Source organism: Cupressus sempervirens, chromosome 9 (assembly GCF_028749045.1).
Source record: "Cupressus sempervirens isolate cs-2001-9-10 chromosome 9, ASM2874904v1, whole genome shotgun sequence".
NCBI lineage: Eukaryota > Viridiplantae > Streptophyta > Pinopsida > Cupressales > Cupressaceae > Cupressus > Cupressus sempervirens.
In genome coordinates, this window is record NC_143126.1 from 316,472,146 (window position 1) to 316,496,264 (window position 24,119).

General features: G+C 34.3%; 1 protein-coding gene across 1 annotated transcript; it reads left to right on the plus strand.

Moving 5' to 3' along the window:
• Positions 1–2,235: 2,235 nt before the first annotated feature.
• Positions 2,236–7,147, plus strand: GAPB (glyceraldehyde-3-phosphate dehydrogenase B subunit). Its single transcript, XM_089799958.1, has 9 exons — positions 2,236–2,396; positions 2,507–2,617; positions 2,703–2,864; positions 2,958–3,125; positions 3,203–3,363; positions 4,385–4,446; positions 4,534–4,583; positions 4,764–5,170; positions 6,613–7,147. The coding sequence occupies exons 1-9, from the start codon at positions 2,280–2,282 to the stop codon at positions 6,746–6,748; spliced, it is 1,374 nt and encodes a 457-aa protein (XP_089656084.1). The 5' UTR covers positions 2,236–2,279; the 3' UTR covers positions 6,749–7,147.
• The last annotated feature ends 16,972 nt before the right edge of the window (positions 7,148–24,119 follow it).

Genomic DNA, 24,119 nt, shown 5'->3' on the forward strand with positions numbered 1-24,119 from the left:
ATATTGGAACCTCATATTAGATCCAAGTTATAATATACCCACATAAGTGTTGACATAACTACCATTACTTTTTGTCATGTCTCGATGTTGGTGTTCAATGTGCATTATATTTTTTATATTTTCATCATTCTTGATATGTTGGTGAAAAAATAACGTAGAAGGTGAAATATCTTGTTAAGATCTTTGAAGTATGATAGGTATATTTTAAGGTTTCTTTTGGGTCAATAATTCATTTGTGTATGTCCATAACATTGACCCAAAATATGAGATCTAGAAAAGTGATTTGTTATGATTCCAATTACAACTACAAAACTAGATAAGGCTCATCACGCTAGAAATGACTCCATGATAGGACTAAACTCTAATGCTACAAGTGGATTGGTGCTAGTATCATTATGGATGTTAGTTCCTTCTTGATGCTATAGTCTTCTAGGTATTGTAACCTTGAAGATCCTTCGATTGAGGGCACTTCTATTCATTCCCTAGAATAAAAAAAGATGAGTTTTGTACTACCTACTTTTGCAAGTCTTTCCATGCCTTGACTTTATTGACAAGTGTTCTAATTTGCAATAAATTACCTCTCATGCTTTGAAAAGTGCAACCTTGCCTAAAATTGGACGATTCTCATTCTGATTGGTTGGGTGCTTGTACCTCCTAGTTTAGTTTGCCAATTTATTCCCCTTTTGTTTGGTTGTCCTTGATTGAAAAATTCTCAATTTTACTTTGGAAGTGTATCACACTTGCAACAAACTAATGATAATTCTAAGTAGTTGAGGTATTTTATCTCCTAGTTGTCCTAACTCTTGTATAGGTTTATCTTAATGTTGTGAGTTTTTTTGAGTGGTTTTGGGGGTGGTTTTGATGTAGATAATTCTCTCATTCTACTTTTGTGTTTTGCTCACATGATAACAAGATCACAAGTTAGGACCCATTCATCACCATGGAGAAGTTCCACTCTCCGGTAGGATCACAAAGGTGACTTTCTCACATGATTTGTAATTTGTCCACTTGTGCAACCTTGATTGGGATAATGTTGTTTCCTTTTGGTGTTGTAGATGTCTTGTGTGTTTCTATGCTTGACGGGACAATTTTAGTATACAATGCAACAGATCAATGTTGTATCTTAATTGTTGGACTCATTCTTTACAAAAAGCTATTGTAGAGCCTATTTGGCTAATGTCTTGGATGTGAGGCTTAAGGAATTACAAAAGATTATAGGTCATGTAAAGAATGCCTTAGATATAGACATAAGTAGGTATTACAACAATGAAATTGTGATTACATAAATGAATGTTTCAAATGTGGTTGGAATGGTTGTGTTAGATGTGTAAAGATAGCTTAAGGTTTATCCTTGAAAACAACTCTAAAGGTGACAAATGAAACATTTTACACTATAAATCAGCATATACCAACTCATAAAAAGAGTTTAATGAAATCCAAATCTAAATTTTTAAATTGATTTCTACAACTCCTAAACTTAACCCGTATAATAAACTTACCGATTATGTATCTAAATATAAAAGAGAGAAAATTTGTCAATGTGTGTTTGGTCGGTTGGTCAAGTTGAATGGATCATAATGAGCACTCGAAGGATCAAGTCTCGGTGAGCACGAGGCTCTATAATTCAAAATGGATGAGGTGAAGATCACGTGCTATGTGAATCTCAACCTAGGGCTTATGCTCTTGTATTAGATAGCTAAAATGACTTTGTGGATGAAAATGCAACTTTGTCAATATGTACTCGATTTGTAGTGAAGTTGAATGATTTATAATGAACCTTCCAATGATCAAATTTAGTTGAGTACACAACTCCAACATCATAAGGAACGAGGTGAAAATCCTACTATGTAATAATGTCACCTTAAGGCTCATGTTCTATATATATTGTAGATAAAGAACCCTCCATAAAAGAAAAATGGATAAAGTACAACAAAAATCAACCCATAAAATCACCTTTTCATTTTCTTTTAAGATGCATTATGATTCCAAAATCTAAAACAGACCCCCTAGGGTGAAGGTGAAGCTGAAAGGGAAGAGAAAATCCAATTATGGATCATTAGAATGTCTGAAACAGATAACATCGTGTTTACAACGTGTGTAGGCATGGTTGGCTGAGATGAAAGCTGACAATTTGTGGAGGAGATAGTTTTATCGAAATCCATTGGCATGAAGATGGGTACCACAAATTCAGTTTCCCCTGATATACATAATCGAGCTGCACCATCTCTTTCCAATAACAGGAAGAGGAGAAGGTGTATATGGTCTAAAAGAGTCCATCAATGGCTCTGGCGTCCTCCACAACAGCTGCCATAATGGCAGCACTTGCACCAGCACAGGCACAGGCACATGCATCATCCAGACCAAGAGTCTCTCCTCTATATTTCTCCTCACCCAAGGTTTGTGTTCTTCAAATTCCATTCACGTGAAATTTCAAATTACTAGTGTACCCAATTGCTCATGTGGAGGCCTTCAATTAATTAACCACCGGTGGATTCACATGAAACAGAGGGCAGAATTTTGTGGGCTCAAGTCAATTTCTCCTTCAGTGGCATTTTTTGGACAAGGACGTCAGAGCTCAGCCTTCCAACATGCACTTGCCCAACAGCTTACATCAAAAGTGAGTAATCATTTTGTGCTTTAAAATTGTTTGATTGTAGGTCAGTATTTCTCTGGGATCCTGATTTTAATGGCTGTCAAGTCAGGCTACAAATTCAGGGGCTGTAAAACTAGAAACTGTGGCTAAATTGAAAGTGGCCATCAATGGATTTGGGCGCATTGGGCGTAATTTTCTTCGGTGTTGGCATGGCCGCAAGGATTCCCCTCTTGAGGTCATTGTAGTTAATGACAGCGGTGGTGTTAAGAATGTAAGTGGAACTTCTTTCACCTTCAAAAGCTTTTTCTTTCTTTCTTTCACCTGCAAGTTTTAGCAAGGATTTGATATTTGATTCATCTGGCAGGCTTCTCATCTTCTCAAATATGACTCCATGCTCGGCACTTTTAAAGCCGACGTGAAGGTTGTGGACAATGAGACCATTAGTGTTGATGGAAAAGCTATCAAAGTGGTTTCAAACAGAGATCCCGTGAAGCTGCCATGGGCAGAGCTCGGAATTGACATTGTCATTGAGGTAGTTATGTTATGGATTATGTCGTCTGAGATTTGTAAAAGAGCAAATAGAGGGTAACGGTGATGGTGTGATTGCAGGGGACTGGAGTGTTTGTAGATGGACCAGGGGCTGGGAAACACATTCAGGCAGGGGCAAGGAAGGTTATCATCACAGCCCCTGCTAAGGGTGCTGACATTCCTACTTATGTTGTGGGTGTCAATGAAGGTGATTACGCAGATGAGGTTTCCAACATTATCAGGTACTCTTGGACGTTGGACCCATCCCCATTTTCATTCAACTCTAAACTTTTGCACAAAATTCTTGAAGTATTCCAATCTATTCAATTCAAGTTAGAGACATTTGTGTTTTCCTTTCATCATAACATTTATCATTTCATCTTTAGCATTCATTGATATGTAAGAGTTGACATATAGAATGTTGATTCAATGTGATAATTGGTATAAAAGGTTTTGTATTATGTTGGAATTTAATGCAAGAGGTGGTAGAGGATTTGCAAATAGGTTGAAAATATAGTAGTCCAAGATCAAAGGATTTCAATATTCAAGAATTTCATTGAACGTCGATGAACCATCAAATATAAGTAAATTGATATTATTTTATTTTATGAAAAATACTTCCATTGTAGAGAGAGAATAATTGATTTATACAAACTAAAACATTAGATTATAACATGTATCTTGACTTTATGGCTTGAAACATAAAGTATTACATTTATTTTTAACTGAATCTTTTAATTATACAAAGTAAGATGAGTCATTCAATTGTATAAGATAATTACGTGTGTCTTATGAATTAACATTAAAGTATCTTGAAATGGTTTAGAAACTGAATGGTTTGATTTATAAATCATTATGAACTTAACCTTAATCTTAATATTATGACTTTGAATGGTAAAGTGATAAATATGTTATATATCATTAGATAAATATAATGGGATCATTAAATTATATAAATCAAAATGAATTATAAGTGCTATAGTAATTGGATTAGATTATATTATAGAGATTTTTACCATCAATATTTTCTATCATTACTTTGTCTTGCATCTCTTGCTCTCTTTCAGTCTGATAATAGACCATATAGAGTGATTTGAAACATTGATGATAAAGATCTCTGTGATGAATCATAAGATCATAACATATATAAACCATATAAATAAGATTAAGTTAATTGAAATTGATTAGTAAAATATCTTGTTCGTGCCGGATTGATTCTGATAAATTTGGGCTTGTTTCTGATTTAATGAACTTGATGTGCAGCAATGCCTCGTGCACAACAAACTGCCTTGCACCATTCGTGAAGGTTCTGGACAAAGAATTCGGTAAGCAGAAGTTCATACTATTTCCAACATTGCCCCAAATGAAGATGTGGAGGTCATGTGAGTAACATGTAGAGTTTGTGTGTGCAGGAATTGTGAAGGGAACAATGACAACAACACATTCATACACAGGTGACCAGGTGGGTATTACTGATTTAAACCACTACTAAAGGTGAGATTGAGGTAGGATAGAGAGCATGCATAATAGGGCTAATGGGTGGGTATTGTTGGGGACTGTTTAAACAAAGTTAACTTATTTTTGCAAGTTTAATTTCTTCCTTAGTGTGTGATGTTTAAGGATGGTCGTAATGTCGTTGCAGAGGCTCCTAGACGCGTCGCACAGGGACTTGAGGAGGGCGAGGGCGGCGGCACTGAACATAGTACCGACGAGCACAGGAGCAGCGAAGGCAGTGTCGCTGGTGCTGCCACAGCTGAAGGGGAAGCTGAACGGCATTGCTCTGCGTGTGCCCACTCCCAATGTCTCCGTGGTGGACCTCGTCATCAATGTAGAGAAGAAGGGCATCTCCGCTGAGGATGTCAACGCCGCCTTCAGGGAGGCTGCAGACGGCCCTCTCAAGGGGATCCTTGCTGTCTGCGACATCCCCCTCGTTTCTGTCGACTTCCGCTGCTCTGACGTCTCCTCCACCGTCGACTCCTCCCTCACGATGGTCATGGGCGACGATATGGTCAAAGTGGTCGCTTGGTACGACAATGAATGGGGCTACAGGTACTCTCCCCCTCACACCTTTCCCCTTTTCAATTACCTCTACGGATTTGTGCTACCACAGTCTAAATTAACAAACTATGATGGGTTTTAGAGTGATTCGTCTCTACGGTGCAATCATTAGGAAAAGCATTATGGTGAAGTCCTTATAGTTGGAATACTATTAGGATGGACAGTCTTATGTATCACTTAGATGCATTCAATGTACTGTGAATATCATCTAATTGCAATTGGTGTACTATTCATTCTTAGGAGAGAGGTTTGTGTGAATCACACTAGTCATGAAATATGAATCATTGCAATGAGTGCCAAGGGTATCATTCATTCTTATTAGAGAAATTCTTCAAACCACACTAAGTACTCATGAAACACGGGGTCAATGTAATGATGTTGAGTGTGTCATGCATTATGAAGAGAGATAGGTTTGCGTGAACCATACTACTCATAAAACACGGATCAATGCAATGAGTGTTAAGTGTATCATTTATTCTCATTAGAGATAGGTTCCTACAAGTCACACTAGGTACTCATGAAACATGGGTCAATCCAATGAGTGTTAAGTGTATCAATCATTCTCACAAGAGAGAGGTTTGTGTGAACCACAGTACCAAAAAAGCATAGGTCATTGGAATGAGTGTGAAGTGTATCATTCATTCTCATTAGAGATAAATTCTTCAAATCACACTAGGTACTAATGCAACGAGTATTGAGTGTTGTGTGTATCGTGCATTCCGACGAGAGCAAGGTTCATGTAAACCATACTACTCATAAAACATGGATCAATACAATGAGTGAACCATACTACTCATAAAACATGGATCAATACAATGAGTGATAAGTGTATCATTTATTCCCATTAGAGATTGGTTCCTACAAACCACACTAGGTACTCATGAAACATGGGTCAATGCAATGAACGTTAAGTGTATCATTCATTCTTGCGAGAGAGAGGTTTGTGTGAACCACGGTACCAAAAGAACACGGGTCAGTACAACGAGTCTAAGTGTATTACTAATTCTTGTGAGAGGTGAGTTATTGTGATCCACACTACTAATGAAACACTAGTCAATACAACGAGTGTTAAGTGTACCATTCATTTCTATGAGAGGTAGATTATTGCAATCGATTTCACTCATAATATATAGGTCAATACAATAAGTGTTAAGTACACCATCTCTTCTCATGAGAAGCGGGCTCTTGCAAACTGTACTAGTCATAGAACATGGATCAATGAATTTGAATGTGTACTACTCATCATTAGAAAACAAGAATTCTTAGGAGCCCTACTAATCTTGAATTACAAATTAATAAATGTAATTAGAAAATTGCACAACTAAATCTTAATAACAATATCATAATAAAAAACCAAGAAATAATAATATTTATTTTACAATTATGCAGCCAGATTGGTAGATCTGACATTATTTATTTTTACATTTATGCAGCCAAAGAGTGGTGGATCTGGCACATTTGGTGGCGTCGAAATGGCCAGGGATGGAGAAGGGCGGGAGTGGGGATCCGTTGGACGAGTTCTGCAAGACAAATCCAGACACAGATGAATGCAGGGTCTACGAAGCTTAGCTTGTTAACCTCCTCCTCTGCCTCTGCCTCTGCCACAGCCACACGCTCATTTTTGCACTTTAAACAAGTGTACGTGTGTGTATCCTCCTCATATTTATCTCTTCTCTAATGAATTGACAGCGTACAAAGCTCTTCAAAGCAGCGAATTGCACCCACAGAATCAACCATTCCGACATTTAATTTCTTGTTTTATCTCCTCCCGTCTCTAGAAGTGAACGCTAAAACCTTTTGAATTGCAGGCAATAACCAAGATCTTGGTTCTCTAGTTAAATTCTCTAGTCTCTTCCATGCTTCTCATCGTTGTCGATTAGGACATTTTGCCAGCAACCAAAAAAAAGTTGGAATTTGTTCTCTTCTTTCCAATGAAATCTCACTGAAAATGAGATAACTTCAGCCGAATCAACAGTCAAAATTAACGGTTTTTTTTTGTCCATTAGAAGGAAAACAGGAAAAATTTGGAAATGACTTGTATTTATGGTAGTAAAATATATGATATATAAAAGTATGTTTATTAATGTCGACAGGCATTCTACAATGGCAGAATGGAAAGTGAGATGGTGTCACTGTGTTAATGTTAACTTTTATTCTTATAGGTTAAATTTGACAACCATCTACATGTCAAAAGTTAAAATCTTATTATAAATAGAATATACTTTTAAAAATAATTTAACAAATACTACATAAAATATTCATATAAATTATTATATTTGGAAATATAAATCATTCATTTTTTTCTTAATTAAAATAAAAAGCTTAAGTTAGCAAAAAGTTAAATAAATGGAAATAAAGAAAATATAAATAATTTTAAATGTAGTAAATTAAATTATAATTATTTTGTATTAGATATCTATCGGCATTTCTTTAGATAGATTTATTTAAGATATTTATACTAGTATATACAATATGTATATATGAATGTTAAGTCTATCTTGTTATGTATGCTAGTTTTATTTGTTCATGTCAAAGGCGTGGCAGGATATCTATTCATTTGTATCTACTTTATGAGTAATTCAACAAATCATTCTTAGAAATTAAATTACTTTGACACATTGTAATGTTTATATTTATTTTTTATTTAAAAAAAATTAAAATATCATTTTTTCTCAAATATTATTGGTGACAATCAGTAGTAAATTCAATTTTAGAATAAAAGCTAAACAAATTAATGTAATTAATTAACCTACTTCGTACATATTATACCAAAGGATAAATTATCTAACTTTTAAATGGATGGACTCAATTTCTAAGAGGCACCAGATGAGTGAACACTCATTATCCATTGTTTTCACTATTTCTTTTTTAACATATTAATCTAGGAGAAAAAATTCACACTTTTCATAGTTTTTAAAAAAATTATTGTCGTACATTTCTAAGATAATGATTACAAGTAGATTATTGTAGAAGTGTGAGAACATGCTAGTATGAATTAGAATTGTTTCCACTTTCTCTAGTGGGATTCAATTTTTTAAAAATTATATATATATATATATATATATATATATATGTGTGTGTGTGTGTGTGTGTATAATTGTGTTAATAAAAAAATTTTAAAATGTAAGTTTAAAGATAATTTAGTGACAGTTAGTTAAACTTTTTATAATAATCTAGATAGTTTCAATTCTTTAAAGTATACAATATGTGAATGAGTGATTAACATATGTCTACATTGGGTTTATTTTTAGATTTTATTTATTTTATTTTATTTTATTGAATGTATTTTAAATTAACGATAGTTTTATATATTATTAAAAAAATCAGCATTCATTTATTCCAACATTAAGCTACACAATATTATTTATTACTTATGTAATCTTTTATAATTATTTCTCTTTTAAACATATCACATTAACCTATATATATATATATATATATATATATATATATATATATATATATATATAACATTCATCCATTTTTTCTTTGATGAATTATTGTTTAATAGAGATTATGTCTTTATTAGTAATTAGTACAAGGGTTTTAATAGTTTTTTTGTTGGAGGCTCAAAGAACCTCTTCACCTCAAAGCCAAGGACTAAGGGGTATCCATTCCACCAAAATCTGTCAAAGGTATGATCTCGACCTCATTCGTTATGACGTCAAAGTCATGCACTAGCAAGACTTGATCCATGGTAGGCTCATTTAGAAGCATTCAACTTCACCCAACTAAGGGCCCCATTGACTTTAATAGATATTATAACAAATTGATACTGAAATTTTTTTCTCCTTCTTGTTATCTTGCTCTAGATTATTGTCTTCCTCTATCCTCCTCTATCTCTAGACGTATCTCCCTCTCTTTATACATTCAACTTTCTCCCTTTATCTTTCCCTTTCTCTCTTCTTATACCTATATTCTATATTTCTTTATCTATCTATTTCTAACTCTCCATATTTATTCTTCCATGTGTCCCTCTCTTATCACACAATCTCTCTCTATTCGTATATCTACCTGTAATCACCTAAAAATAGTCATCTAGACTATTAGCCCCCTTTTCAACATTTTGGCTAAATTAATTTAATCATTTACCTAGACCAAATTGCTAATAATCAATTTATTTGATTATAACCTATAGTTTGACTATGCTATCCTAAGTTCATTATTTGATTAAAAGAACATGTCCCCTTTTAATTAAATAAAAGACCTCATTCTTCTAACCCACTTAAAGTGCACACATAAAGTCTTTTTTCTATTTTGCAATTAAAAGAAAAGGCTTTGTGACTTTTGTCTTATATGACAAGTCAACTTATATTCTATTGGTTGACTTGTGTGTGCACATGGATCACTCCTCTTTTCAAATTCCATCGTTGATCATCCACTATCTTCATCTTGATCTCTACCATCCGTATGACTTTAAAAGGGAGAGAGTTTTCCCCCTCAAAAGATCCACCCTCATTTGAATATTGTTATGCTATAGGTTTTCTAACAGGTTTCTTTGGAGCTTTGTGGAGAACTTCTATTTTTTGTCTACATTCTCTCATACCATAGCATTTTAGCTTAGACTCATGTTGCATGTTAGTTTAGCTTCTATTTTGCAATAATCTATCTCACATAGATTAATATTTGGATTGTAACACTCTCATCCATGCTTAGGATAGCTACACTTTTCATATTCATTATAGCTTAATATTTATTTGCATAGCATCCTTGAGGAACTCCTTGGGACATTTGCATTCTTGCATCTTGTCTTTGGAACCTCCCATTGCATGGTTTACTAGCAAGAAGAGTATCTCTAAGGCTCATCTGAGAGCATTCTTATTCTTGAAATATACTCTCTTGCACTCCGTGGATAGGGAGCTCTAAGCCGACATTCAAACATTTCAAACTCATGAAATCGTTTGGATAGAAGGGTTTAGAGTGGGACACTTTTGAGTGTACATTTTTGGCACCCACCATGGGGCTTGAATCTAGTTTTTAGCTCCATTTGCTTTTATTTGTCATCTCTAATTTTTTACAGCCACATATTGGATCTAATCAAGTGTTTTTGTAGAATTATCACTTTGAATTTAAGGCCAACCCATAAATAGATTGGTTTGAAGGCCAAAAATTTAGTTGGTTTAAAGATTTGATCATATCTTTTAAACCTCTTGGAGTTTGGTTCTAAAAAAATTTTAGTAGATTGGATATGTATCCAACATGTCTCAATCCAATTTTTAGAGCATTTTGATGTGATTTTCAGAAGTTATTATATTTTCTTTGTTTTTCATAAAAAGTCATTTTTGGTCGCAAATCAGCATTTTTTTCAAAAAAACTTACATTTCTAAAAAAAAAATTGAATTCTAATAGGGGTTCTTTCTTTGTGTTTTGAATTTTGAGGTCGTATTAAGGATCAAAAACTCGATTTGATAAAAAAAAATTGTTTTGACAAAATGGGTCTCTAGGGCACAAATGAAGAGATTTTTTTGAATTTCTTGCATTTTTGAAAATTTCTCTGATTTTTAGCAGGATTCTCTTCTTTATATTTCTATTTTTGGATTCAAAATCATAGCAAAAAAGTCTAATCTTGTTGACTAGGTCAAAAGCAAAGAGTAAAAATGAGAGCAATTGTGATTAACTTGCACTTTCTTTGCATACACTTGATTGGAAGATAACTTGGATATTTGAGGCAACTAACCACTTTTTATTGTAATTTTTTTTGTGATTATTTCATGCTAACTTGTGGGCTAACAAGTTGTAATTGCAAGTTGCTCTCTTTGTGAAGAAAAATTGAAACCTTGCATACAAAAGAATGCATGTCAAAGCTTCAAATGCGCAAGGGCTACTAACATTGTTTGCAGGGCTGCCCAAAGCATAAAAACCCAAACTTTCTTATTTTTTGTTTTCATGTGTGGCATTGACTAATTGTTAATTTTTCATAGGCACATAAAACTTGTGATTGGAGTCTTTTGGTAATAGGAGAGTATGCTCTTCACCCTTGTGGTGAATCAAAAATTTTGACTTGCCATTTGGTTTCAAAAGCAAGGGGTAACTGAATCTTCCTGGTGTGTTTGGGAGAAAATGATTGGAATAGGAGAGTATGCTCTTCACCCTTGTGGTGAATAAGAAATTTTGACTTCCAAAAGTTGATCCACTCTTTGTGTAATTTAGAATCCTTTAGAAGGCCTGCTCTCGGACAACCTAAGAGGAACGACCCAAGTGGGGACAAGCAGATTACCCAGCTCTTTCAAACCACTATAAACTCAAGGCTATCAAGGACACAAAACTTTGGTAGACGTAGTGTTTGTCTTCACCTAGTGTGATCGCTTATGGAATTTCGACCATAGGGAGATCACTAGGCAAGAATGCTTAAGGTACTCTTGTGGTCGCGAGATCGGTTACTTATCGCAAGGTGAGGTGTTCCATAAGTGGGAGAAAGAGGAACACTATGAATGGAAGCCCTATCTAAACACCCTAAGTTAGTAACTACCTTTTTTTAGCCGCTCAACTTCTTGGTGCAAGGATCGATCCTAGTGGACTACTCGGATCACCCCAAGATTTTACACTCACCATATGTGTTCCCTTGGTTGTGCTTATCACATTTCTATGACAAAGCCAATATCTCTTGTGGGAAACCACTTGGTGTGAGGCAAAGGAGCATCAAGTGTGGGCCAAGTTGTTAAGTAATGAACCATGACATTTAGTTAGATATTGCTTGATGTGTTCTCGAATGTGCTAGACCTGTGGAAATCTTTTGAACATACACATGATGATAGTTATACGACTTTCTTTTAAGACCTCACATATTCTTGTATCATGCAAGGTTGCTTCGTCCCGTGCTTGATTGTTTGAAGACTACTCCATGTGTCACTATCTTGCTTGGAAAGAAATTGCTTTTGAACATCAAACTTGCTATGCTATCAACTATTTTCAAACTTTGTCAACCAAGTCAAAACATCAAATGCAAACATTTTCTTGTGTTGCTTGCTAAGGGGAGTCTCATCATTTGATTTTTATTTTCTATGTCTCTAGTTCTTGAACATGCTTAAAGTGACTCTTTGGTCTTGGTGCTCTTGGTCTTTCTATCTTCATGGTCTATTTTTGCTTGCTAGTTATCTTTTTGCTGAAATGGTTGCCTTGATTTCTTGACTACACTCTTGGGTTGGAGAGTTGTTCACTTGTCACCCTACTTGCTCTATCTATTTGGCTATTTGGGAATCTTTCCTAGCTATTGACTTGAGTCATTCATGTCGTAAGTTTCTTGGACATATTGTTTGACAAGTCACTTTAATCTCTCTCTACTATCTTGGCAAGTGAACACTCTACCTCCTATAGTTTCAACATCAAGTTATCTTCTAGGCTCTTTTATGCTTGGCTTTGCATCTAAAACTATGGGATCTAAACCTTGTGCTACCAAACTTCAACCGAATCTAGATGATCATGATATCCTGCATGTCACTAAAGAGTTTCAAGATCTATATGTGCAATACAAAGAACTAGAAGAGACAAATGATCTTTCTTACCTTCATCTCTCTAAGCGCATGATAGAAATGAAGTCTAAACTTTAGAAAAGGTTAGAGGAGAAGATTGCATCATTACATGAATCTTCCTTGAGGTTTTTAAATGCATGTGAGTCACCTTCTTTGAGGTCATCCTCTTCTTCTAGGTCTACATTCTCTACTTCAAGACATCAAATGTCTTCATCTTCTAGATCTAAAGACCTCTATAGAGAACAAGCATTTGAGCTTATGCCAAAATTTCATGATGGACCTATCTTTGACCAAGATAATGATGAAGACATAGATGCATACCATTTACTCGAGAAACAACAAAAGGACTCTAGACATACTTCTAATAGAACTTTTTCTCCCTTGGAAGATTCTTATGATGACACTTTGCAAAAACTTCTTGGCAATAAGATCATCATGTTACCTAAGTCTAGCTCATATGGAAACCCATTCTTGGATATCTATTGTGCTTATCATCAACATAATGAGCATAGTACTTCAGATTGCATTGAGCTAAAACATAAAATCCAAGATCTTATTGATAATGGAATTATTGATACCTCTAATGATTCATGTGATGAGGATACTTTTCTTGAGAAAGATCATATTAATGAACCTATGTCTAGTGATGGTTTCCTTGATACCTCCACTTATTCCAACACTCATGCATCTCCCAACACTTCAAAGCTTTCCAACTTGCCTCCATCAAATAAAGAACCTAATGCTTTCCACATTGACTACATGTATCCTCAAGGGCTACCTCTAAAAGAAACTCAAGCTAACCTTCACTTGGCTGCAAACCTTTTCCATGCTACTAATCCTAAACATCCTCAACCTTCATGCACTACTATGCCTAATCCAAGCACTACTCCATTCACTCTTCATTCTCCCTTGTCCTTAGAAGTGGCTCCATGTCAAGAGGACTCTCAAAAAGAAAAAGCTATAAATGTCAAGAAAGATCAAGATCAAGCACCCTTTCATCTCTTTCAAAATTTTCCCCCTCCATATCCTATATCTTGTCCACCTCCTAAGTATGATGAAGATACCACTTCCATTATCTCCCTTGAGCTTACTGAAAATTATGAGAAAATTTCTCTTCATATGCTATCCAAAGCTACTTGTCAAGATCAAAGTGTCCCCTCATGTTCTACTTCTCCATATCCACTTCAAAATTGTGCTCAAGCTTCAAGTGCTCCTATTAAAAATGTTGTTCCTATCAAAGCTACTCATGAGTCTATTGATGGCTTTGACTATGTTGCTCAATCTAAAGATGTTGATATCCCTTCCCACTATCCCTTTGCATCTTCTAAATCTATCCTTGGTCCTTATCCATCTAAGCTAAAGCATTCAAACCTTCCATCCATATTGGGGCATTATGTTCCTTCATCTTCTACATTTTCCACTCCTAGCTCATTCCCTAGCTCTCCTATAATACCTCAAGATCAACAAAGACACTCATCCTTGGTGACTTTTCACCCATCTATACATCTAAACCAGTCATATCATCCTTATTCATTCACAAATCCCAAGTCCTTTGGAAGTGAGAATAAACATAAGAATCCATTGAAAAAGAAAGATCACTATGTCCCATCTAATCGACATGTGAATGCTAAGAAGGAGAATGCACAAAAGAGACCACAAAGGTCCACTATTAAAAAAGCTAAATCAAAGAAAATATGGGTTCCTAAACCCATTATAGAAGAAATGTGTTTTGAAGTATCCAAAGGAAAATCTAAAGCTATATGGATTCCCAAGTCTCTTTTAGAAGACTTGAATATTGAAATTACTTCAAAGTTGACATTCAAGCTTCCAAAGGCTTCCATTACATCTTCTTCCAAAAATCTTCCTAAAAATATTCCAAAGCCTTAGACTCCACTTTTTTCCAAATCTCTTCTACCACCTCATTCATCTAAACCTCAAGCTAGTTCATCCATCATTCCTCCATCATTCCAATACCCTTCAAGGTCTGTGTCAAAGTTGATCTTGTCCAATATTTCAACTACCCTCATTAAATCCTCTAAAGCTTACACTTGCTTTCTATACATGAACTCTTATCCTCAATATATTCTTCCTACTACCATTTCTCTTTCATCACCCTATCAACATCTTTGAGCATACCTTTATATACTCTTGGCTTATCATGACTTATCTTTCCTATAGGAACACTATCTACATTCAAAAAGCTTGAGCTCTTTCTAAAAATTCAAAAAAAAAGAAAAAAAAAAAGAAAAAGAGAAAAAGCAAAAAAAAACAAAAGTGAAAATATGCCTTGGTGAAAACTATTTCTTGTGGTACCTTGGTAGCAACAGTAAAGAGAAATAAATGCATCCTATGGTGAAAACTACATCTTGTGGTACCTTGGATAAGTACCATGATGAAAACTTGGTAAATAGGCATCATGTGTAATTCTTCCATCATCCATCTATCCCCTCTTCTCTCTTTGATCTTGACATTGTTGAGCTATCTTTTCATATTGGCTATCTCATCCATGAGATTCTCTATTTGTGCTTTCTCATTCCCTCATAGCCTCCATCTTGAGCTTTATTCTTATTGCTCTATCCGATTTCTATACTATCTAGTTGACCCCTTGGTCTTGATCACGATAAATAAAAAATGGTTCTTAGGTCTCTTGACATGTCTACTCTCTTGGATTGCACGCTTTCATGCTATCTTACTCATTGGCTTCCATCGCTAATCTTATATGCTATCACACTTGTTGGCTTCACCGCTTATCCTACATGCTATCTTTCTCATTGCTTCCATTGCTTATCCAAAATATGCTTCATATGACTATTTCACCTCTTTCCCTAGCTTGGGTACTCTTGAGGAGTCAGTCCTTGAGGATCACTTTCACTTGCTTCATACTCCTTTTTCATCCATCTTTGCTTATCCACCAACTTGTTGCTTCATCATATCCTATACCTTGCTAGACATTGGGAGAAAAGCTTGTGATCTTGCTTAAGAACTAGTGATCTCTAAAACCTTCTAAAAAATTCAAAAAATCATATATGATGCTGAAAAAATCTTAAAAATCAGAAAATGTCCTGAAAAAATGATCATCTTAGTGAAAACCTAGCAATAGGTGCTTTGATGTATCACCAAAAAAATTCAAAAATACAAAAATACAAAAAAATCGAAAAAAGTCCTGAAAAAATCTGTTAAGTGTGAAAACCTAGAAACATGCGCTACTTGAAACCCTTGTAGCTATGTCTATTAGTCTCAATCACCTACTTCACTACACATTTCTTGGCTTGGAATTGTTTCTTGTCCTCATCTCGGGGGCATAGCTACTTAGCCTATTGAGGTATTCTTGTGCATTAGGGTTTCTTTGACAACTCACAAAATAGTGTTTCTCAACACTTGCCCCACCTTGACATCAAGTTTTTTTCAACACTTTTCAAATAGTTTACCTACGGTCTCCGATGTCACAATATTTCTCACTATCAGAATCAAGTCTTGAATAAATGGCCAAGTGACTTACACACACACACTTTAACACTTAAACAATTGAGCTATGCTGATCTTTATCTACTTTGTGTGTTGTCTATGATGATTTCTTTGCCATGTGTTCCCTCCCTAATTGTCTTTCGAGGATGTCATTGACTAGAAGACTAGGGGCATGGGATATATTTTCTTGATTTTTGCTTGTGGGTATACTTTGTTTGTCTATAGTGTTGTAAGCATTTATGCTTGTCCTATCCAACATTTTGACTTACAAATGTATCATCTTTGACTATTTTGCAAGACCACACTTGGGGTTTATCCTGGCGCTTATGCCTTGATACAGGTGTAATCTTGCTAAATTAAACTTAGGAAATCTAATAGCGTAGTTATCTTGATTTACATGTCTATGATGCTTAGATTGGATTTCCACATACCTATCTGATATCGATCATATTCATATCCTCATAGTTATACTAGTGATGGTTGTATGATCTCATGATGTCCCTAATAAAAGCTCAATGATGAAATTAAGAGTCTAAATGTTATGCACTTCTTGCTGGTAAACCACTTTGCATATTAGCTTGCATTTTAGGTTCATTTTCTAGCTTAGTCTTGCATTCTTGCATATGGGGAAAGCTCTCTCTTCATCTTTTCGCAGACATATCGACTAACTCCTTTCATATATTTCTTTACTTTCTTCTTGTTCATGTCTTTTCACCTTCTTAATCTTTCGCTTCATCTCTTTTCTACCTTATCATCACATTATATAAATTTTTGACCTCTTAAATAATCTCAACATCCTAGATTCATTTTCGAGATCGAAATCCAAATTCGAGTTCATCTTGATGGTCAAATTTGTCTTTTAAAATTCTACTTTCTTCTGAGCAATTAGCTGACCTTTGAGGTCTAATCTCTGAATCATCACCGGGGCATCTTCATTTCTTCATGTCTTCATCATTTACATACTTCATATCTACTTCAATTCACTGTTTCATGTCTAAAATCACCTTTCTACTCGTTTTGACCTAATTTTTATGCTATATACTTCAAGGTCAACTCTAGTCAAACTGGGGCATTTTATCAATTTTTTTATAGTCATTCTTGGGTTCTAATCATCTATCTATCATCTTGGACATTACTATATTCTAATTTTCTCATGTCTAGCAAGTTTTTGCAAACCCCTTACCTCATTTCAATTTCGATCCCGAAGGGGCAGAAATACTCTATCACTGATTACTACAACTATCTATTTCTTAGGAGCATTTGTTTGATCTTCTCACTTGTTCTTGATCTATCTACTTTGCTAAGTGTTAGCATTCTTCTTGAATTCTTACATCATCTTTTCCTAGTGTTCAGTACTACCACTATCAGGTTGTACATTTAGGACTTGCTATCTTTTTCTACATTTCGTTCTTCAAAATCAGATATTTATATCTATCACCGCCTACTTGGCTTTCTATTTTCTTTGACATAATGTGTTCTTAAATCGATCACGCATTAGTCAAAGAGGGGAAAATATAATCACCTAAAAAATGGTCATCTAGACTATTATCCCCCTTTTCAACATTTTGGCTAAATTAATTTAATCATTTACCTAGACCAAATTGTTAATAATCAATTTATTTGATTATAACCTATAGTTTGACTATGCTATCCTAAGTTCATTATTTGATTAAAATAACATGTCCCCTTTTAATTAAATAAAAGACCCCATTCTTCTAACCCACTTAAAGTGCACACATAAAATCCTTTTTCTATTTTGCAATTAAAAGAAAAGGCTTTGTGACTTTTGTCTTATATGACAAGTCAACTTATATTCTATTGGTTGACTTGTGTGTGCACATGGATCACTCCTCTTTTCAAATTCCACCATTGATCATCCACCATCTTCATCTTGATCTCTACCGTCTGTACGACTTTAAAAGGGAGAGAGCTTTCCCCTTCAAAGGATCCACCCTCATTTGAATATTGTTATGCTGCAAGTTTTCTAATAGGTTTCTTTGGAGCTTTGTGGAGAACTTCTATTTCTTGTCTACATTCTCTCATACCATAGCATTTTAGCTTAGACTCATGTTGCATGTTAGTTTAGCTTCTATTTTGCAATAATCTATCTCTCATAGCTTAATATTTGGATTGTAACACTCTCATCCATGCTTAGGATAGCTGCACTTTTCATATTCATTCTAGCTTAATCTTTATTTGCATTGCATCCTTGAGGAACTCTTTGGGACATTTGCATTCTTGCATCTTGTCTTTGGAACCTCCCATTGCATGGTTTACTCGCAAGAAGAGTATCTCTAAGGCTCATCTGAGAGCCTTCTTATTCTTGAAATATACTCTCTTGCACTCCATGGATAGGGAGCTCTAAGCCGGCATTCGAACATTTCGAACTCATGGAATCGTTTGGATAGAAGGGTTTAGAGTGGGACACTTTTGAGTGTACACTACCTATCCTCTCTATATATAATATTTTTATTTTTAATATTAAGTTTTTCTTTCTTAATATAATTTGTAATTTGTTAATTATATTTTTATTTAACTTCTTAATATTTTAATTCTAATAAACTAAAAAATTATTTTTTACTTTTTATTTTGCTATTATTAATTAAATATAAATATTTAATACATGTTATTAAATTTTTTAATTTATTATTTAAATTTTCACATATCCTAATTTTAATTTTAACTTATTCTATTTAGAGTTATAATTTAGAAAATTATTTGAATTATCTTTCACTATTTCTCTATAAAATTAATATATTTGTTTACTTTTAAGTTTGAGTAAATATAATGTTGCTAATGGTTTCTTTACCATAACATAATTTAATATTTAAGTTCACTAAATTATGTTGATCTATTAGGTTTTAAAATAATTCTAGTTTGAATATTCAACAAAATATGTTAAGACTTAAATATTTCTTAACTTATAATATCATCTCTCTCTCTCTCTCTCTCTCTCTCTCTCTCTCTCTCTCTCTCTCTCTCTCTCTCTCTCTCTCTCTCTCTCTCTCTCTCTCCATAGAACTCTATACTTATATCTACTTACTCATTGGTAAATCCATCTTAGCATATTTCTTCTCTAATCACTTTTACTATCTCTATTGCATTATCTATATATTTCTCTCTATTTATTTTTTTTATAAATCTCTCTCTCTCTCTCTCTCTCTCTCTCTCTCTCTCTCTCTCTCTCTCTACAAAATTCTATTATGAAATATTGGATGGTTCACTACTTTTTGTTTTTTATTAGGTAAAAAAGGTTTTAACGGATGCATAAAACCCACAGTAAACAAAAAAAGATCGAAATAAAGTCTAAAGCATAAAATAGAATAGTAAAAGACTATAGGCCAAGGAAGACCACAAACCAGCCCTAAGAAAAACTAGCCTCTAAAGGAGCACGGAAGTCCAACAAATCAAAAAACTAGAGGGAAAAACAAAAAAGCTAGGAGAACAAATTAGGGTACTATTTCTTTGACCAACTTAGCTGTCTTGAGCTCCAACTTTTCCATGGTCTCTATTGCTTTAGTTATGACTAATTGTCATTCAGAGTGTCCTCCCTATCCCTCTTCCTCTTGTTCGATCTCACTTTGTTGCTCAAGCTATCATCCAAGGGGTTGACATCCTCTTTAGAAACCTTGTTTTCCTCAATGTCTATGTCAACTTTCCCACCTGTGCTAACCTCCATCATAGCTTGCATTTGTTTGATATTATCATTTAAGCCTTTGATAATATTTAGGCTCTAGTTAGCATAACTGTGAAGAGTGCTCTCCATCATGTCCAATCTCTTATCCATCTCAATAACCCTGGTTTCTAGAATGCTAATTCTATCAGACTCCTCTACCCTTTCCTTCCTTTCCAACCCTTGCAATATGTTCTTTACTCTTTTGTTTCATGGAAAATCTACTTGATAGATCGGGAGTTATCCACAATGTTATTGTGGGCATTTTTGAGGAGATTCATCTCCACCTCCCTAGTATTATCGCTGAGAACCATCATAGCTCGATCAATAAGTTCCTTCAAATAGATTTTACCATCATTTCCCTCTAAGACCTTGGGCTGGATATTCTCTCTAATAGTGTCGGCTTTTGCAGTCTGAGACTCAAAGTTCCTCTAGACCATTTTCCTTCCCTTGGAGCCAAAAGATATGGTAGTATTCTCCTTGCCATAATTCTTATTTCTAACCTCCTAGGCATTGAGAGTAGTCTCCTGACCCTTGCCAAAATCTTGATCAACTTCAATATCAATTCCCCTTTTCCTCTTGGTTGGGCTATCCACCTTCCTGTGAACCGAGACCTTGCAAGTACCCTCCTCTTTCACATCAATCTCCTCCTCTGTATCCATCCCCCCATCCTCTTCATTATAATCCTCAGCTGAATGAACCTTGGACTAGATACTTTTACCCACAGAACCTTTCCCAGTCTTTTCTTCTTATTTTTACCCAAATCCTTAATTATCTTTGCCACCTCCTCTTTATCATCTGAATGAAGCCCCACATTGTCCTCAGTGTCAGATCAGAGATATGAGCTTTCTTTATCGTCTGAGGACTCCACTTTATGGGCAGTAGATCTGCCATGAGTTTGAGCCTTGAAATGCTCATAAATTAGTAACAATAGGCCCTCATGGAAAGTCAGGTTAGCATATGATTTCTTCTTATAACCCATGATATTCTTATTAATAGAGAAGAAGAGGTAGGAGGGTATGGAGATTTTTGTGCCATACCTGAAGTGGTTAAGGATGACAAAGTGATAGGTATGGATTCTATCATACCTAGTATCTAGCATAATTTAAGAAATAATTTCCCTCAAGATGAATCTCCAGAGTTTTTTTATTGAAGTTGGTTCATAGTACGCTTCTATCTTCACCAACTATTTCGTCTCCTTGGCATTCTTAGCAAGGTCTTTAATTGCATTGAGGGAAACTTTCTTGTCCCTAAAGAATTTGATGCCCTCAGAAGGGGGTTCACTACTTTTTGTTTTTGATTAAGTAAAATAGGTTTTACAAGGATCCTGAAACCCAAAAGTTTTTACAAATGAACTAAAGTAAAAATAAAAAGTAAAGTCCAGCTACTATGCATCTGTTTATAAAAAGCCAAAACCAAAAGATAGGCCTATGGCCAGGAAACAAAAGCCAGTAACCCTAGATAAGGATGAAACAAAAAATGAAAACTATAACTATTAGTTTTCCCTATCTAGAACCTGCAGAGTCTTTGCAGCTTCATTGGCCCTCCGATTGTCCACTCCCACCTAGTCCTGGTTCAAATCATCTTTCGATCCCCTAGTCTCTTTCATTTCTCCCTTGGCTTGCCCAAAGTCCATACTGGTCATATCTTCTTTTTCCCCACCAAATCCAGCATCCTTCCGTGATTATCCTAGACTATTGATATTCTCGTTCAGTGGTTCACTACTTTTTGTTATTGTAATATATTTTTTTCAAAAATTTATATCTTAGTAAAAGAAATGAATAATTGACTATGAATTAATTCAAAACTCCATAAGGTCACTAAAGGGCTAAAGCCAAATGGACTTAGATGATGGTTGCTTCAATTTTAAGATGGTACAAAGAGTATAAGGCTCTAATTTTATAAATATAAATAGAAATACAGTGGAACATCATAGAGTTACATGTCTTTGTTGACTTTCAGCTGGTAACCAAACAAGTCCTTGATGAGTACTAGACCAAAGATGACAAGTTGTTTCCATAAAAAGAATTGGTTGATAAACTAAGGGAACACTTCCTAAAAATCTAGTTCACACGAGTTCCTCAACTATAAAACATATTTGCAAATGCAATGACTACTATCGGCTCACTCCTAGAAATTCATTGAGATTCTATGCAATATGAGTTTTAAGGGGGTTAACTAATTTTTTTATTGTAATATATTTTCTTTGAAAATATTATTTTTGAAAATTTATATCTTAACAAAATAAATGAATTATTTCAAAACTTGCATTTCTTACTTAAATATATCTTGAAATGAAATAAATATTTATAATTCTTAAAAGCTTGATAGTTTTCATTATTTATTCTCTCTCCAACACTTATTATCATTTTATCTATATACATGTATCTATAAATTACTTCCTATCATTGTCTTTATATTTATTTCTATCGCTTTCAACTCTCTCTCTCCATATCTTCTTGCATTTGTTTCTTTTGATTTTTGGATCTATAAACATATAACTCTAATTTTCTCTCTCTAGCAAGAACTTTGACGCATTGGATCTCTTATATATATAAATCATGTATATTTTGTTACTATTTTCAATATTTCCTAAATTTATTATACAATCAAATTATAATTGTGTATCAACTAACTTTACGATATGAGGAAACAATGTTATTAATTATCACTTACATCTTAAAAGGTGCAAGGGTTTTGTCAATAGGAAAATAATCATGACTCTCTTGCAACTATAAAATATGATGTGGAGTGTTTTAGTGATTGAAAATAATAATTTTATTTTTATATTATAAATATTTTTGTAAGTAGTGGAGGTGTTGATCAACAAACTCAAAATGGGAAGAGTAAATAAAATAAGCATGCATTATACAAACATTTGCAATAGTATCATTGATGAAAGGAATATAAGATAAAGCCATAGAACCAATACCTTCATAAATAAACAATAATTACAAAAACATTATGAAATACAACACACAAAAATAATATGTGTGTAAAGATTCCCAAAAAACATTGTAGCCATATTAGGTGACTTCATCCATGTCACAAGTGATCACAAGAAAAATGGATAGCTTCGGACGAAAAAATATAACAAAACTCTATTAAGGTGTTCTCATTTAAATGCGATGAACCAACACCAATCTCCCTACATCCAATTCAAACTAGATAGATAGGGAGATTTAGATGGATAGATAAAGCTAGAGAGAGATGAGGAGATAGAGGGTGAGAGGAAAAGAGGAAGAGATAAAGACACATAGAGATATAGAGATATAAAGGAAGAGGGGGAAGAAGATATAAAAATATAGAAACAAAGAGAGAGAGATAAAAATATGGAAACAAAGAGAGTGATAAACAATAACAATATAATAATGAATCAAAAGAAACAACAAAAAATAATGCAAGCATGCAAATATTTGTAAAAATCATGATAACCATGTCTTCAATGACTTTCCCCATGAGTTGCAGAACTTTTGGTGTGTTGTCATAAGTGGAAATGAGAGAAATGGATAAAAAAATTGGTAGATATAGAGGAAAAATATTACAAAATCCCAATGGAGAATTTTTCAAATAGAAAGAACCACACCAATCTCCCAACATCTACTTTAAATTAGAGGGATAAAAAGATTTAAATGGAGATATAAAGATAGAGAGAGATAGGGAGAAAGATAGGGAGAGGTGAAGAGGAAGATATAAAGAGATATAAAGTGTTGAGATTTGATTGAAAAGATCATTGTTGAAAGAGATTATTGAAAGAGGGAGATTGTTGAAGAAGACTATGTATTTCAATCATTGTCTTGTTACTGATGTCAAACTTGCTATTTTCTGGTAAGATAACTACTTATAAGATTCAAGTACTATCACTTAGTTGATTGATGAAGAGGATTTGATCAATAAGATGTAACAAAAGCACCTAGAGAAAGGTTGAGTTATGATTATGTAATGAAGTACAAGGATCAGTTAAGAAAGTGATGACATGATGTTTTAATAATCTACTTAAGGTTACAAATGTTGGCTACACTAAGAAAGTTTAGAAGAACATGTTACACAAAGTTTGTCTATCAAGCTTGACCGAGTGGATAGTAGGCGCCAAGCAAAGATAGTGCAAGTCGAGCAGAAAGTCAATTGGAGCTGAGTAAAAGAAAATTCTAGTGGATGCCAAGTAAAGTTTAGTTGATGTCGAGCATCAGTAAAGTTTAGTTGATGCCAAGTGATTTCATAGTAGATGTCGAGCAACATAGTATGTGTCGAGAATTAGAAGATTAATAATGTCGAGTTGCTGCATTATTTTAAAGATCGAAGATTCGCTGAATCTAAGCTGACAAGTTTATTT